We start from the raw sequence: 18,397 nt of genomic DNA on the forward strand, positions 1-18,397 counted from the left end.
ACTACTATTCATGTATCCAGACAAATTTCATTAAAACTACTATTCAAGTTTCCAAACACTTCAATTTTTTTTAATCTTCCTATTCAAGTTTCCAAACACTCTGATTTTGTACTTGAGTTTTAATAAGATAGATGTAATTGTGTTATTTCATATATTAACATGTTGTTTTTTTGCTAATTTATATTAAAATGAAACAATATACTATTACTTCTGCATTAGTTTTCTATGAATTATTGTTAATTTTATGATATATTTTTTTAAATTGAATTTTCAAATTTTTTATATTTGACTAAAATAAATAAGATAATACTATATTTAAAGATTATTTTATATAATATATACAATATATTAAATTATTTTATTTTCACCATAAGTAAACAACAACCATTGTAATTAATTAAACTAAAATGATTTTAAACGCAATGGTAGAATTTGTAAATAAATTAAATACAAAAAAGTAATTAATTTATTGTAAATGCGATGGTAAATGTGTAAATAGAAGAAAATATTTAATATGGTATCCAAGTTTCCAAACAATTATTATTATCATGTTATCTATATTTCCAAAAAATACCAAAAGACACTTCAGTTTAAATAATATACATATATGTATATATATTAAACGAGTTTCATTTTATATAACTTAAAAACGAATATAATATAAGAAATCCAATATCGTTATAAATATGTAAATAAAAATATTCAAAGCAACTAATTTAATTAAAAACATTTTTATATAAATAAAATAAATTAAAAATATATCCAAAACTATTTAAGAAAAGTAAGTGTTATATATATATATGCATCAAAAGAATAAAATATCAAAAAGAAATGTATTTTAAATTTCAATTTATAAAAATTCATCTTATATTTTAATTTAATTGGTTAAGTCAGTTTTCTTATGAAATTAATAAATTAGTAATATATAGTAATTTTTTTTAACAGAAAGAAAAAAAATATAACAAGTTTTTATTTTTACATTTAAGATATCATCTATTTTATTAGTATTTGCTTATTCAATAACAAGCATTTTGAGCTATACTTATTATTTAATGTCCGTAAAGATAATTACTAGATGAAGTTTTAATTATGAAATGAAATAATTATAATAAAGAGATATTATTGAATATTGTATATAGGCCTGGGCAAAAAAAAACCGAAACCGAACCGAAATACCCGAATGATTCATATATTTCTATATCCAAAATAATCGAACTGAATGGGTACCCAAATATAAAACAAAATTAATTATATATGCATATAACATAAATAAATATATATTTATAATTTAAAAATATATTAAAAATATCCAAAAATATTTTAAGAAAACTATATGATTACAAGTATCCGAACTACCCGAAAGTATCCAAAAATATTCTGATATTTTTATCTGAAATATCCAAAGTAATCCGAAATATCCAAGATTTTTATCATAATTATCCTAATTATTTGATATTTTACCCAAAATACCTGATATTTAACTCCAATTATCCGAACTACCCGTAATAACCGAGCCAGAACCAGAACCAAATGAGAACCGCATTTTCCCGGGTATTTTCCGGTTCCTACTTTTACTATCTGAACTGAACCAAACTGAAAACAAGTCAAGTAGTAAATGGATCCCCTACCCGATGCCCGAAATAATCGAACCGAAACGATATCCGAAATATCGAGGCCTAATTGTATACATGGTTATGAAATGTAAAATAAAATGAATTATATTTGAATAGTTTTTATTTGATATATTCTTAAACTATAGACCTCACATCTAAAATGTAAATAAAAATATTCTAGTATTAGATAAAAATTAAACCTGAAATGTACATCTTTAAAAATATTTCAAAATATTTCTAACATCTGAAACTAAATATAATTAAATCAAAATTATACTGATTTATCTTGGATACTATTTTCAATATTATATATATATATATATATATATATGTGTGTGTGTGTGTGTGTGTGTGTGTGTGTGTGTGTGTGTGTGTGTGTGTGTTTTTACATTATCACTTAAAAATAACCACAAATTTTTAATTATCAATTTAAAACAAATTTTCAATATTTAAAGAATCTACTTAATAAGTATTACAGCTACTCATAATATCGAAATATATTATAAACTTATAGAAATAATTGTTTTAGATCGATATTATATAAATCTCTAAATATTTTTAAAGACTACATTTTAAATAAATATTAATTATTTAATTTCGATTAAATTTTCAAATTTTAAATATAGTTTAATTTTGTAAACTAACTTACGATTTATGAGTAAACATTTTTACTATATATTTTTGAATGTTATTCCATCAAATATGTAAAATATTTTTCAAGTATAAACTAGTTGTACAGACATATTAGTCATTTCTATTATAAAGTAATAAACATAAACTAGTTGTACAGACATATTAGTCATTTCTATTATAAAGTAATAAACAAATTAATAATTTTGTCAACTAAGTTTCATTTTAAAACTGTGAATCAAAAGTTATATATTATATTAGCCTTTTAGATATTATATGGAGAATTAAGACCATTCAAATTGATGATCAATAAAACATTAAAATACTTATTGACGACTTAGCTAACAACAGTATTTTAGTGAAAGAAGTTCTCCCACACTGATATGTCATCGTCATGTCCATCCTTCATATTGGAAATAGTTCTTGCATATAAGAGTATCTAGTAACATAAATACAAAACATTACTATCAGAACTAATCCCAGTTAGTATTTGAGAAAAAGAAAATTTATGATTTTATGCATAAATTTAAACACACACATTCAATATATATAAGCGCGCACACTCACACATACAATATTAAAGTACTTAATTAATACTCCCTCTGTTCCACTTTAAGTGAAGTTCTAAGATTTTTATTTTGGTCCATAATATGTGATGTTCTCACTATTCTAGGTAAAATTAAATGTCATTCAAATTTTCTGACCAATTACAAAATCATGTACTATTTTGTTATTGGTTAAACTTGTTTTATTTAATGTGATTTTTATATAACCAAGATAAAGTGCATAAAATTTTGTGTTTTCTTAATAATTGTGTAAAAACCTTAAACATCAGTTAAAATGGTACAGAGGGAGTATAGTATAAACTTAAAATCTAGTTTGAGAACATAAAACCACGCATTGACAAAAAAATAAACATTTGTAAACCTAACTGATGCTTTGTTGTTGGTACAGGGGTTAGAGAATGGGTTGGTAATAGATCATTTACACATTAATTAGTATGGAAGCCAAAGAAACCCATTTATATGTAACATAAATAATTACTTTTCAAAGCTGATGGTTTCTTATGAGAACTGAGAAACCAGGAGGTGAAAGAAAAACAGTAACTTTTAAAGTTTGTCTTTTACCTTATATGAACTGAAACTCTCCTCTATATGTATACAGCCCCACAAGAGCATTTATGGAGCTTTAGATAATCATAAATGCATTGCACCCTCTCTATGCGCTCAGCAATAACTCCTTTTTCTTCTTCCAAATCCACCTATTCCCTTTCTTCCTCCCTTGTCTTCTTCTTCTTCTCTTTCTTCTTCTTCCACAAATTCCATTGTACTAGTTAGCTCTCCCTCGGTTTAAGATTATCCAAGAAAAATCCGGGTTTCTGGTGCCGGTCGGTTAGCCCTACCCTAGCAAAAACTCCATTTTTTGTTCTCCTGCCATCATCCCTGATCTTTGTTATCCTCCTCAAGAAAATTTGCCATAAACCAAAGATCATTGTGAATTAGGGTTTCCTTATGCCTTTAGAAGTAAGATCTCTCTCTCTCTCTCTATATATATATATATATATATGTATATATATTTTATGCACGCATATATGTATCCCTATGCTCATTTGTCAACATGTATTCCCAAGCTATGTGTTGCATGTTGTCTGAGAAGAGTACAAGGCTTTAGAGCTTTCATTTTTTTTTAATTATAAATTTTGGCTTCTCAAGATCTAGATTTCTCTATTCCTGTGTTTATGTTTAGATTATTTTGGTATAGTTTTAGTGCATTAGTGTCTTTTTGCGAAGACTTATGATCTAGTTAAGAAAGCGTTACTAAAACCTTTCTTGGAGATTACTAAAATATTTCTTGGAGTTAGAAATTCAAAAGGGGTTTGACGAAATTTACTTGGTGGTTGTGTAACCAAAAAGACCATTGACTTATTGTCAACGCTTTAATTAACCCCTATACACACTATATAAAGTATTTAATTATAGAACCCTAGATCTGTATCTCTCTACACCAAATTAAGTTTAGCCTATCTTATTAGTTTTAGTATTTTTACTGAAAACGGTTCCTTTTATTGCACAAAGACCAAGGTCAATTTAATTCTTTAATAAGTTCATTTGAGAGATTAGAAACTTGTACTCTCTTTCTCTCTCTCTCTCCCCTTTCTTACTAGCTTTTGAGAGAGAAACTCATTTAACTCGAACCCAAAACTTCCACCAACCAAAAGGAAGAAGAAAAAAAAGAACTACAAGGCAATCTGTCTTTATAGGGTTCAAAAATTTCCAAAGAAATCAGAGTTTCAGATTGAAGTAAGTATTTTAAGTTATGCAAGTGTTCTTGTTTTCATTTTTGACCTTACCCCAATTAGGGTTTCTTATAGAACGTAGCTCTCTTTCTTTTCTTCCTTCACCGTCAGATCTGTCCGGTAGATCTGAAGTTTTGATAAGTCTTGTGACATTCAATGATTGGTTTTCTTTTGTTTGTTTATTTGCACACACACTCGGAGATAGCTACACTCGCACATATATGCACTGTTATATACCTTTTTTTTTTTGAGAAAAGCACTGTTATATACTTGTCTATATACATGCACATATATGCATAGACGTATGCGGTTATGGTTGTGGCTTAGTTTTGTGGAATATTACTATTCATCTCGATCTAGATTGAAGAGAAAGATGTCATCTTTTCTCCCTAGTTTTTTTTGTTAGAATCACTTTTCTGGATCTAGCTATATTTATAATTATCTAAATGTTTCTTTATTTTATTTATGTCTAGTTTATATACTATTAAGATAGTGCTCATAGTTTATCTTTGCATGTTATGTAATATAAGATAAGACATTTCATTTTTTTTTTGACGGCGACATTTCATATTTATAAGTGCTTTTTCTAGAAAGTGTATGTAATATATATGTAACAAAACAGGGAGGAACCCCCATATTTTATCGTTGGATTAACGTTTACTTGTGAAAATGGCAACACTATACAATATTAAAGCTAGTTACAGTTTCATAACACTTCAAAATTACTTTCCCTTAACATCCTTATTTTCTTGCATTTCGTTAATGTGATCTTCTTCTCTTTTTTCTTCATTCCATTTTGATAAACGTGACAATTTCGAATACAATCTTTGACTATTTTGATTTTGGGCAGTGGAAGATATACTTGGAGTAAAAAATCATATCAAGAAACCATTATGATCACAGCCTAGAAGATTTGAAGGAACCAAAAGTTCACAACAAAAACTTCAGTTTGTGACTAGTATCTGACTGAGTGATCAGAATCAAATCATCATCACAATGTATCATCCAAACATGTTTGAAGGCCATCATATGTTCGACATGACCACAAAGAGTACCTCAGACAACGACTTTGGAATCACCGGAAGCCGTGAAGATGATTTCGAGACCAAGTCAGGCACCGAAGTTACCAACGAGAATCCTTCCGGTGAAGAGCTTCAAGATCCTAACCAACGTCCCAACAAAAAGAAGCGTTACCATCGCCACACGCAGCGTCAAATCCAAGAACTCGAATCGTAAGAAACAACACTCAAGCTCTGTAGCTCATATATAATAATAGACTGAAAACATTTCAAAGTTCCATTTTTATTCGGATTTTACAGGTTCTTTAAAGAATGCCCTCATCCAGATGATAAGCAACGCAAAGAGTTGAGCCGCGATCTCGGTTTAGAGCCTCTTCAAATCAAGTTTTGGTTCCAAAACAAACGCACACAAATGAAGGTATATGTAACCATTAACGTAAAAATATATATTGTTAACTATTTTTCATGTATATTTATATATTTATATATATATTTTATTATATATATACTTAAGCATTTTCATATCAATGAACGATTAAGGGAAGTTATATTTCTCACAATATATTTTTGTGTAAAATATGTAGGCACAACATGAGAGGCATGATAACCAAATTCTTAAGTCGGACAATGACAAGCTCAGAGCAGAGAACAATAGATACAAGGAGGCTCTAAGCAATGCTACATGCCCTAACTGTGGCGGTCCAGCTGCTATTGGAGAAATGTCTTTCGATGAACAGCATCTCAGGATTGAAAATGCTCGCCTCCGCGAAGAGGTATTATATACACACACACACTCACATGCAGAGATACACACACATATGTGTGACTTAGGGGCGACTGGTTTTCCCGCTACCACCCGCAAACACAGCTTTTGCGGTTCATAGCGGTTGTTGGCATTTCGAAACAATCACAGAAAACGCTACAAATCGCTTCAAACCGCTACAAATCGCTTCAAACCGCTCCGAACCTCTTAAAATCAAAAGCTGGTTCCAGCTAGCGTTTGCGGTTGCGGGCGGTTGCGGGAGGGTAATTTTTTTTTCTTTAAAAACAGAATAAATAAAAATAATACTAAAAATATCCAATAAAAATTTTCAATTGAAATAATAGAAATTGTAAAATGTATTCATATTATATTTCAATTTATATTATAAAAATTCAAAACTAAAATATTTTCTATAAATTTTTAAAATTGAATAATATGATTTTATAAATATAAATTTTATATTTATCATATTATTATGATTTTTAATATTTTTATAATTACATAAAATGTAAATATTGTTAGATTATTATTTAACAAATGTTGCGTTTGGTAGTTTACCAGTCATAAGAGTCCCGCAAACACAACAATTTCTAACAGCTGTACCAGTCGTACAAATCTCTAGAAAACGCTTAAAACCGCAACCAACCGCACCTGCAAACTCCCGCAACCGCAACCGCTGCGGTTACACCAGTCAGGCCCTTAAGTTAAATTGGATCAATTTGATTTTATTTCCACTTGACGTACAGATTGATAGGATCTCTGCCATTGCTGCAAAATACGTTGGGAAGCCAATAGGATCATCATTTGCTCCACTAGCAATGAACGCGCCTTCTCGTTCGCTTGATCTTGAAGTTGGCAACTTTGGGAACCAGACAGGTTTTATAGGGGAAATGTACGGAACAGGTGACATTTTGAGGTCAGTTTCAATCCCTTCCGAGTCAGACAAGCCTATGATCATCGAGCTAGCAGTTGCAGCTATGGAGGAACTCGTGAGAATGGCTCAAGCGGGGGATCCTTTATGGGTTCCAACTGATAACTCGATGGAGATTCTCAACGAAGAAGAGTATTTCAGAACGTTTCCAAGAGGAATCGGTCCAAAGCCATTAGGTTTGAGATCAGAGGCGTCAAGAGAATCAGCCGTTGTTATAATGAATCACATCAACCTGGTTGAGATTCTCATGGACGTGGTAATTAATTTAATTTAATTATTTCTTGAATCCCAAGTTTTTACTAACTTTTAAACCCTAGTTAACTAATATTTACTTCCGTCTTGTTTTATTTCTGTGTCGAAATAAGAATCAATGGTCTTGTGTTTTCTCTGGGATTGTGTCAAGAGCCTTAACGCTTGAAGTTCTTTCCACTGGAGTTGCTGGGAACTACAATGGTGCTTTGCAAGTGGTATGTATACTAAGTTGATTCCTTGCTTCTCAAGAAACTAAAATAAAGAGTGTAGTTTATGTTATTAATGTTTGTTTTTTGTTTTTGTCGTGGAATGTAAAGATGACAGCTGAATTTCAAGTTCCGTCGCCGCTAGTCCCAACGCGTGAAAACTACTTTGTGAGATACTGTAAACAGCATAGCGACGGTTCTTGGGCCGTGGTTGATGTCTCTTTGGACAGCCTTAGACCGAACCCGATCTCAAGAGCCAGAAGAAGGCCTTCGGGTTGTCTGATTCAAGAACTGCCTAATGGTTATTCTAAGGTAGAGCAGAAGACATGAAGGGTTAAGTTTAAGTGTTTATAAAGTTTAAGGTGAAAATTTGAAATTAATAGAAGTTATGGGATGATGTTTTTTTGTTGTTTTGAAGGTTACATGGGTAGAACATATGGAGGTGGATGATAGATCGGTTCACACTATGTATAAACCGTTGGTTCATTCCGGTTTAGCTTTCGGAGCGAGACGTTGGGTGTCTACCCTCGAACGCCAGTGCGAGCGACTTGCGAGTTCGATGGCCAGCAACATCCCTGCTAGTGATCTTTCCGGTACGTATTTTAGAGGGCTATTTGGGTGATTTTGAATATGTTGGGGCTGAATTGAGAAGTTAAACAATTTACTCATTAAGTCCTTTGATTTTGTGGTAATTATGCTGTAGTGATAACAAGTCCTGAAGGGAGGAAGAGCATGTTGAAGTTAGCGGAAAGGATGGTTATGAGCTTTTGCAGCGGTGTTGGCGCGTCGACTGCACACGCGTGGACGACAATGTCGTCAACTGGATCCGATGATGTTCGGGTTATGACCCGAAAGAGCATGGATGATCCGGGAAGACCTCCGGGTATCGTTCTTAGCGCCGCGACTTCGTTCTGGATCCCAGTGGCTCCCAAACGTGTTTTTGATTTCCTCCGCGACGAAAACTCAAGAAGCGAGGTAAATGAAAAACAGTTCGGACCGAGTTAAATTCCAATACCAGTTTACAAATTTAAATCGCACATTTCCTATGTTTAAAATTAATAGATTTTCTTAGTAAAAAGAAATAATAATAGATTTTCAGCTTTCATGCATTTAAAACAAATAAAATTTTTATGAGAAATATATAATTTATGTGATTAATAATCTTCTATATATCTTAAACGAATACTAATTCAAGAAATTTAATTTCTGAATACATAATTTACTATTACTAATTAATCTTTATCTTTTTGAAATAGTTTAGTAAAAAACTATCTTTTAAAACATAAAGTGTTTGATTAGTGATACGACAATATATGTCATCATTTCCAAATTAAATGGAAGTTATATTATGGTGTTTTAAAAAGAACACATGTTTGCCATAAATTAATTAAAATGCTGTTTGATTTGGAAAATTAGCTTGCTTTGTTAATGTGCAGATAAATTAGCTAAGCAAGACGACGTTGTTACAAAAACTTTCTTTATTTTTCACATATTGCAAGGATATAAAAACTCATTTGTTATTAAATTTTTGAAAATTTTCTTGTAGTGGGATATTCTCTCAAATGGAGGAATGGTTCAAGAAATGGCTCACATAGCAAATGGTCGCGAACCTGGAAACTGCGTCTCGTTGCTCCGTGTCAACGTAAGATTCTCTCTCTGAACTCAAGCTTTTACTTTTCGATGTCCGAATCAAAATGGTTTCTGTTGTAACAGAGCGGGAACTCGAGCCAGAGCAACATGTTGATTCTACAAGAGAGCTGCACGGACGCATCGGGATCGTACGTGATATATGCGCCGGTGGATATAGTGGCGATGAACGTTGTTCTAAGTGGAGGAGATCCTGATTACGTGGCGTTGCTCCCGTCTGGTTTCGCTATATTACCGGATGGTTCGGTCGGAGGAGGAGATGGGAATCAAGAAGTGGTTGCTTCTTCTACTGCATCTGAGAGTTGTGGTTCACTATTAACCGTGGCGTTCCAGATACTTGTTGACTCTGTTCCTACAGCTAAACTCTCTCTTGGCTCGGTGGCTACGGTTAATAGTCTGATCAAATGTACGGTGGAGAGGATTAAAGCCGCCGTTGCTTGTGACCGAGGTGGAGGAGGACCATAGTTCTTCCAGGTATGACTTAAACATTTAGATTTGTGAATATTTTTCCCATTTTCTGTGGCTTCTTAAATGCAAAGTTTTTCTAAGTTGTAAACGCAAACGCCAAACGCAAACTAGCTTGTTGTGGTTGGCGTTTCCGTCACATTTAGAAAAATGTAAAACTAGCTTTTGAAACAGTTGAGATGGGGTAGTTAGTATTCTTGTGAAGCAAGAAAGAAGATTGTAGTGTATGTTTTGGCTAATGCGGTTTGTGTTCTTTCTTTTGTCCGCAGAAGTAATAAGGAAGGAAAGGAGAAAAATACCGTTTATGCAATGGTTTATTTCTAGTTTATGTATGTTTTAAAAATCCAAATGAAGTCAAGAACGCACCTTTAACGTTTAAATCTTTATCTCAAGGATGATGAGAAAAGAAAGGGTAAAGAGGTTCGGGTATTGACTTCTGATGGAAACCCAAGGTCCTTATTTACCTTTTCAAAGTTTGTCTGCTCTGTTTTATAACAGTTTGTGAACACTTTTGGGTGTCCTCTCTTTATGTGTTTTACCCACCAAGTGTATGTTTCTTTATTGTTTTGTAAGCTCTTTTTGTGGCAAGACCATATATTAGTAAGATTAGTTTCTGTTGAACTCCCTATTCAGCTTATTTTTATATGATCGAACCAGAAAAAAATTCAGTCGACATCAAAAAGGTTCTAACGGTAAGAAGCTCAGATGAATAAAACGTCACAATAGCATTGTTCTAAAACACTTAAGTTGCTTATTACTATAATAAAATTGAAATATTAAAATTTATATTGCATGTAAACCTTATCTTTGTAACATCAAAACGCATCATGGAACTGGACTTTTTTGAGTAATGTGTTTACTCTTTTTGTTCATGATATTTGAGATTTTTAGTCTTTTTCCACTAATTTCTATGGGGTTCACAGTTTAAAGATGGGAAATTAGCAGCAATGACATTATATTGTAGTAACTAACCATAAGAAGCATGTTTATCTTTCTTGCGTCTGAATCGAAAATCTTCTTCTCCCCATCTTTTCTTTTTCTATTTTGTAATCGTAGTGATTTTGTGCTACTTTTCTTCTCCTCTTTCTATAATCAGAACCACTGCCATGATAACCATAATTGTTTTCTATTCAATTCTTTCCTCCAATCTAAAAATTTAATTCTCTGATTTCGCTATCTTTTTTTGTCATTGTATCTCAGCCTTAATCTCATTTTTAGTTCTCCCTCTCTCTTTTCCGTAAGCAAACAAGTCAAAATGCTATCATACATGTTCATCCTCCGCCAGCTGTCAGATACACCTTTTCCACCTAAACAATTTCTTTCACGGAGATTGATTTTTTGAAGATACCGGAGCAAACTAGCGGATGGCGTCGGTTAAGTGGGCGAGCGAAGCTACGTTTTGTAATGGTTTAAATTTTTAGAAAATTTTGGTTGATCCGAGCTTGTATCAAACACTGAATTCCGGTTTGACCGGTTTGATAAATATTAGTATATATTAAAAAAAAAAAAAAAAAAAAATTTCTTTCACTGCCGTGAACATGTAAAACGAATACTATACAATTTGGCTAGAAAACGCATCGTAGTATACAATGTGGTGTTTTGTCACATAATTAACTGTACTACACTACTGAACATTGTACATGACTACATTCTATACTATATCTAACTTGATATGTTCTTTATGACGCATTTAGCGTAGGTTCAAGCGCACATAAGATTTAATTTGGTCCGGTTTAGAGCATCTCCAATATATTACTCTAAATTTTACTTCAAAATAATGCAACTCTAAAATGGAGTAAGATTTTACTCCAACGTATTACTCTATTTTTTACTCCAAAATAGTTAATAATTGTTAATAATATTTTATACTTATAAAAGTTTACCAATTAACCCCAATTATTTTATATTTGCAAAAATACTTTAAAATATAATTTATTTAAATTAAACATTTATTATTAAAAGGTACAAGAAATTATAAAAATAGAATAAAACATAACATATAAGTTAGTTCAATAATAAGCATTAGAATATTTTTCCCACAAATGATCAATTAATGTATTTCATAATGAAAAAATGAGTTTCTTTTATCTTTGATATTTCTAATTGAGCAATAAAATGTTGAAATCGGATATTTAGATCACTTATTTTATGTTATTTTATATTATTTATGTTGTTTTATTATGTTATGCATTTTATGTCAAATTATTAAATAATGAAATATCTTATTTTCATGTTATTTTATCATTTTAAAATATTATATAAGTAAGAAATAAGAACATTAAAGATTTAAAGGATCATTTCATAAATAAAAAAATTCAACTCCAAAATTAAAATAGAGTGGGGTTAGAGAAGATTTTACTCCAAAAAAAGGTTTGGAGTAGAAAATGGAGTAGGATTGGAGATGTCCTTAGTGACAATTTGTCAAATAATTTCGTACAGGGTTATATACTCTATGATTATTGCCCTAATTGACCTTTCAAAGATTTGATTTGAAGTTATTTTTAATATCAAAGTTTTATTTGTACATTTTTTTGGTAAAATTTTATATGCATACTTTAAATATTTGATGTTGTTTCTTTATATATCTCTTTACTAGGTGCCTCAACAAATTGTAATAGAGTATGTTCCAGAGTATTTTTGGCTTTCTTTAGTTACTACTCAAGCACATGTTACTAGTCAAGCACATACCAGTGTACTAGTTTCAAGCAGAAGTAATAGTAAACAATAATTTTATTTTATTTTTCTTAATTAAACAAGCATACGTTCATTCCAGCTCATGCTAGTGCATTTGCTAGCTAGCAATCAAGATCAGCAGCAGCTAATCTAACGTAAAACTCTTGACCACCCTCGGCGTAATTCCTGAGATCCACAAGCTCGCTGGTCCAAATCACACAACCCGATCCACCCTTTCGGATATCCGCATTCGCAAACGCAGTACAGTTACAATCCTTCAAGCACCTCTTTTTACATTCCTTTATCCCAACAAGCTTGTCTACAATCGCGTAAGTAGTATCCGGCAGCTTCATCTTCGTCAACCGTATAAATCCATCTCCTCCACAGCTTAGACTTGTCTTCCTAACACATCCTTGTGACATATCTCCCAAAGCCCATGCTTGTGAGCCTTTCGGCTTGAAGCCTTTGATACAGTTACACATGGAAGTTTTTGTGTCACAGTAACCATAAGGCCCACATAACACGTATAAATCGCATTGATCATTTGGTATACTCCATAACACGTTCCAAAGTTGTACTTTCGGAGTCCACGTTAGTAGTTGGAAAAACCCTGAATGAGTGATTATAAATTTGGAGTAAATGCTGTGGTTGGTCATTCGGAATGTGTATGTGATCTCTTCTTTATTCTCCGTTAATATGTTATCTAACAACCGTGGCATCTCCGGTACGCCGTTAAACCGGATTCCGTTCCATGGACCGGTCCGGTACAGTAGAAAGTCTTCAGACCGTAGAAAAAACTCGGGAAGCCCTCGAGTTTCGAGTTTGTATGTATAATTTCCACTAGCTGGATCATCAGGACTTCTCCAAGATCTAAGGAATCTGTGGGGTCCAGTTTTGAGATCGAAGCCTAGTTTCATCTGTGGAAGTAAAGTATCTGTCGGAAAATCGAAACTCTGCCATAAGTACCCACTTGGATCACTGTTGTTGGAGTATCTCATCACGAAGTTGCCGTTATCGAAAAGCTCTGCGACCACGGGAGATTTCACGCATCTTCTGGTGAGATTCGTGGACCAAACAGTGTTCTTGGACTGGTCGAGAAGTACGAGGTTAGTGCCGGAGATTCTGAGAGTTCCAGTGGAACTGTGGAGAGGGTTGTCTCTGTTGGCAACCCATACGTAACTTCTCTCGGGAATGTTCTTGTACCATATTCCAAGATACCAACAAGAACTAGATGCGAGTTTGAAGAAACCAAACTCGAAAACACCACCAGGAGATACAATGGTTCGGTTGCTTGTGTTGGTAAGAAAATCTGTAGATGAAAGAGTATTGACATGGGTCGAGAATGCAGGACGAAAGAGAACGAAGACGATGAGTAAGAGGGAGAATGCGTAAAAATGGTGGCAGATGTTTTGTACGCCTCTCATCTCTTTCTCAACCAATTTTATTTCACATATGTTCATCCATATTTTCTTCCTTTATTTATAGAATTTTTTCGTGTAGGTCATATCGGTGAAAAAGTTTACAAGGTTAAAAAGATTAAAAATTAAATGTGGTTAGAGGGAGTTGGAAACGATAATGGAAAAAAAAAGGTGTCTCCTATTGTAAGTGTGATTGTAATGAAAAGAGTGGTAAGGTCCAACTACGGGGGTTGAGAGCGGACCTATAGCGTTTTCTACTAACCTAAGCAAATTAAAATGGCTTTAGAGTTGAATTACATACATTTTTGTCTAAACTCAGGGTTTTAGTTCATAACATTCCTAAATGAAATTATTTAGACGTTACAATCAAACAAAATGTATTTTTCACATGTCATGACTTTTTCATCAGCTCAATTAATTCATTCCAACCGTATTTTGTCATTGGTCAATACTTCAATTAAATATCCACGTGAAACTAGTTTCTTAATTACTCGGGAAACACAGCATATGTTGTCAGCATGCGTAGAGGTACTCTCAAGTCCATCTTTCCATTTTGTTGTCTCTCTGTAATTTTCTCCAAAGATGTTTGTGTATGTGCTTCCAGATAAACATATATATAAGTACCAAGACGTGTTTTATATCTCTGTATTGACATCAAATTATATTAATCTATTATAATGTCTCTAGAGTGTGAAATGCACGTCTTATAAATATATAATTTGATATTTATTAAATATTTTAAATAGATGATTTATATTTTAGTTTTAGGGGGTTATTAGCAAATGAATTCTCATCAACTATGAAATTTTGAAATTTCATTGAAAAACTTGAGATTTCATTGTTATTAGTTTTTTATTTATTTTAATAATCTTTGGAAAACTCCTTGTTATTGGTTTCAGAATTTTCAAAATTCATTAAAATCTTTTGTTATTCAAAAAGTTTAGTTATTGTTGATTCTCTGATTCTAAATAAGTCTATTTTATTGGAACATGAATTCTCTCTATTTGGAGGGTTATTGGAGATGAATTTGTGAATTTTAGAGAGTTGATAGATTTTAAAAATTATGTGGATTGTGAAAAATATATACATTCTTATAAAATTTGATCATAACTTGTTTATAGATTGGAATAGATTTTCATGAATTTGGATTACCAAAAGAAGTTTCATTAAAAATGCAAACTGTTTTATAGATATACAAAGAATAATAAAGAAAAAATAAAAAAAATAAAAACATATTTTCTATAATTTCAAATTATATGTTTTCAAATTCAATTTTTTATAAGAATACCAATTTTTCAAAAAATCAAGTTTTTATTTTCAAATTTTCGTTATAAAATTCTTTTTCGAACCATTTTTAAAAATTTATTTTGAAAATTTTAATGTTTATAATATAATTATATATTCAAAATGTAAGGGTATATAAAATGTAATGAATTATAGTTTTGGATATATATATTTGATTTACAATGGAATATATTTGATAAGAATTATCACCTGGATTTTGAAAATCACATGGTTACATATGATATTTTGAAAGTTGAGTCTTATAAGTAAAAATGAATAGAATTCATTTCACAATAACACTAGATTTTGTTAGAATTAAAGAATCATTAATAACAAAACTTTTTGAATAACAAAAGATTTGAGTTTTAAAATTATTAAACCAATAACAATATGGATTCTATTAGAATTTTTGAAATACGACAACCTATAACAATGTAATACCAAAAATTTTCAATATTCATGAGGATTCACTTATCAATAACCCTTCCCCCCCCCGAAAAAAAATATCATGTGTATCTGTAAGATTCTATAATCTGTGATAGAAAAATCTAGAAAACAAAATAATCATTCTTGCCAAATATCTTTTGCATTTTCAACCCAAATAATAACTCATTATATATAATTAAAAATATATATATAAGTAATTTTTGAATTTATAATTATATTTTATTTTTTTGTCATTAAATAAACAACTATATTTTTTGGAATTATATGTTTTTGGATTCAAAATTTTTATTTTTTGAAATTATTTTTGGATTTTTTTTTCATTTAATACAATTTTGTTTTCAATTTTTACAAAAAAAAATTCAAAATTTATTTTGAAATTCTAAAATTATTTCTAAACTATTTTTGATTGTTTTTAAATTTTTGGTATTTATTTATTTATTTTAAAAATTTTATTTTAATTCCAAAAATTTCTTAACCATATATTAAATTTAAAAATAAATGATAAAAATAAATAATATGAATTCATGAAGCAGTAATTTATAAAAATCATGATCAAATTTTGTAAGTCAATGCATATATATTTTCTTAATCCACTTAAGTTTAAAAATCCATTAACTTTTAAAATTCATAAACTCTACAAAAATTTATATATTCAAAAATTTATATATTGTGTAACTCTATAATTTTATTGTTTAGGTAACTGATTCGGTATTATTAATATATAATGATTTATTTATACATAATTTATATTATTATTAATTGTTATTACATGCTCATATGTTTTTGAGTTTGGTACAATCAATTAATAATCTGAAATAAGCAAATAGAACATCCCTTTCAAAATATGATTTTTCAATTTCTAAAGTTTGCACACAATTTATTTTTAAATCTTGTTTAGTTTTTACTACATAAATGATATTTGTTTAGGATAATTTATATTTTCATGTTGTATTTAAATAAAATATAAATTGTTTTATAGAGTATCAATTTAAAAATTATACTTTATCATCTATAGGTTTATCTTTTTAAACTTTTGGAATATTATCATATCTAGTCTGGGTTTTTTAAAATTGTATATTTGGTCAAAATCATTTAGAAAATTACATAACTCATCTCTCTATCTTAGAGAGAAAAAACTCTCTCTTTTCCTCCTTCTCAATTACATATCCTTCAAAAGGAGGAAAAGATTTATGGTTTTTTGTATGTTTTTACTATAAATCTTGGATCGTGAGATTGATTTTCAACTTCGCTAGGGAAGTTTCTGTTTCGTTTTGGTGATTTTGTAGTAGTGACTTTCAAATAAGATCGAATTTGTTCTTAATGTCTAATTCTCAATGATTTGGTTTAATTCAATAAAAATCGGCTACTCCGGATTACTTTTGCTTCTCTTATATGTGCTTATAGAAATTTTTGTTTTTATCAGCCGGTCAAGCTCTGTTTCTTCATCGGGTTTAGGAATGAATCTTTGTTTCCGTTATTGGAGAAGTTCCTTCCAAAGTGAAGAATGGAGAAGATTGATAAAGTAACAAAGAGTAAGCAGATATTTAGATTAGTCGGAGTCTTTTTTGGAGGTGTTCTACTTGATGTATCTTTTGAAGCTTCTTATGGAGTTCATCTCTGGCAATTTGAAGAAGATTTTCTCTTGATTCGCGGCGACTAAGAGATGGAGAAGCAAGCAAGTAAATTAAACTAAGCGGCCAAGGGGACAGATGGAATCAGGTCACTCTTCCCGAGTCCAGAAACAACGAAAGCCACGTCTTCCACCACGTGTCCCAGATTCTGAGAATTGGGATTGTAAAATAGGGAGTTGGGCTTCGTTTGGGTATCACGGGTTTTAAGCTCTAATAAAAGCAAGAGTTGACAAAAAAAATACATAGCTATTTTGAGTTTGGAAGAATATATGAATTTTGAATTTTTTTTGTTACTAAGTTAATGCATTATTTTATAAAAATATTTTAATTTTTAGTAATATTTTTATATTTTTCTTAAAGATTTTATCATAATTAAAAATAAAATTTAAATTTATGGTTAAATTGTTCTGTCATTGATATCTTTAATAAATTATCAAAATTTGAAAGTTTTCCAATATCATATTTTTAAATAACACATTAACTAAATGTAAGTTATATGCTATTATATTTTGTTTATAATTAGTTTTAGATAATATATTGTTGTGAGATTCAAAAAAAATTAAAAAGATCGAATGTAGTTGTAGATATAAAAGTTTAGCATATGCTAACAAGTTTATTTCTGGTATTAAAATTTATGAATTTTAACTTGGTTTTTAACGGTGAGTGATACTTTCTTTAGTGAACACAGTTTTTAAATATAAAAATAGGCCAATCTAATAATTGAATATAATTATGTCATATTTGGTTCATATAATACTTTTATTCTAGTAACTGAAAATAAAACAATCTAATAATTCAATATAATTTTTTGTGTTTTAAAATAAAATTTAATAGAAGTTAATTAATATTAAAATTAGTTTACTAATTATAAAATTATTTAATACATTATTTTATAAAAACAATATTTGCAGTTATTAGTAATTGTTTTTGTTAAATTTTCTCTCAATTGATTTTGTTATAATTAAAAATATAATTTGAATTTATAGTTAAAATTTATTTGTTATTGATATACTTTTAATTCATTAAGTTTCTCTAGTTATATATTTTATTTATTAATTAAATAATAAAATAAATGATATTACGTAACTAATGAAATGATCTTATCATGATTTTATATAGTAG

General features: G+C 30.2%; 2 protein-coding genes across 3 annotated transcripts; one reads left to right on the forward strand and one right to left on the reverse strand.

Moving 5' to 3' along the window:
- Positions 1-3,473: 3,473 nt before the first annotated feature.
- Positions 3,474-10,450, forward strand: LOC108843982 (homeobox-leucine zipper protein PROTODERMAL FACTOR 2). 2 transcript variants are annotated; one of them, XM_018617162.2, is made up of 12 exons: positions 3,474-3,766; positions 5,390-5,771; positions 5,859-5,976; positions 6,143-6,331; positions 7,068-7,508; positions 7,618-7,719; positions 7,822-8,022; positions 8,129-8,303; positions 8,414-8,685; positions 9,257-9,352; positions 9,424-9,831; positions 10,092-10,450. In XM_018617162.2, exons 2-11 carry the CDS (start codon positions 5,536-5,538, stop codon positions 9,820-9,822), a joined length of 2,229 nt encoding a protein of 742 aa, XP_018472664.2. In that variant the 5' UTR covers positions 3,474-3,766; positions 5,390-5,535; the 3' UTR covers positions 9,823-9,831; positions 10,092-10,450. The 2 variants fall into 2 exon arrangements, with proteins under 2 accessions (XP_018472664.2, XP_018472665.2); XM_018617163.2 differs by lacking the exon at positions 3,474-3,766 and adding an exon at positions 4,360-4,543.
- Positions 10,451-12,544: 2,094 nt separating this feature from the next.
- Positions 12,545-13,919, reverse strand: LOC108847093 (S-locus-specific glycoprotein S13-like). Its single transcript, XM_057004825.1, has one exon. The coding sequence runs from the start codon at positions 13,917-13,919 to the stop codon at positions 12,618-12,620; it is 1,302 nt and encodes a 433-aa protein (XP_056860805.1). The 3' UTR covers positions 12,545-12,617.
- Between the last annotated feature and the right edge of the window lie 4,478 nt (positions 13,920-18,397).

This window comes from Raphanus sativus, chromosome 3, assembly GCF_000801105.2.
Source record: "Raphanus sativus cultivar WK10039 chromosome 3, ASM80110v3, whole genome shotgun sequence".
Lineage (NCBI taxonomy): Eukaryota > Viridiplantae > Streptophyta > Magnoliopsida > Brassicales > Brassicaceae > Raphanus > Raphanus sativus.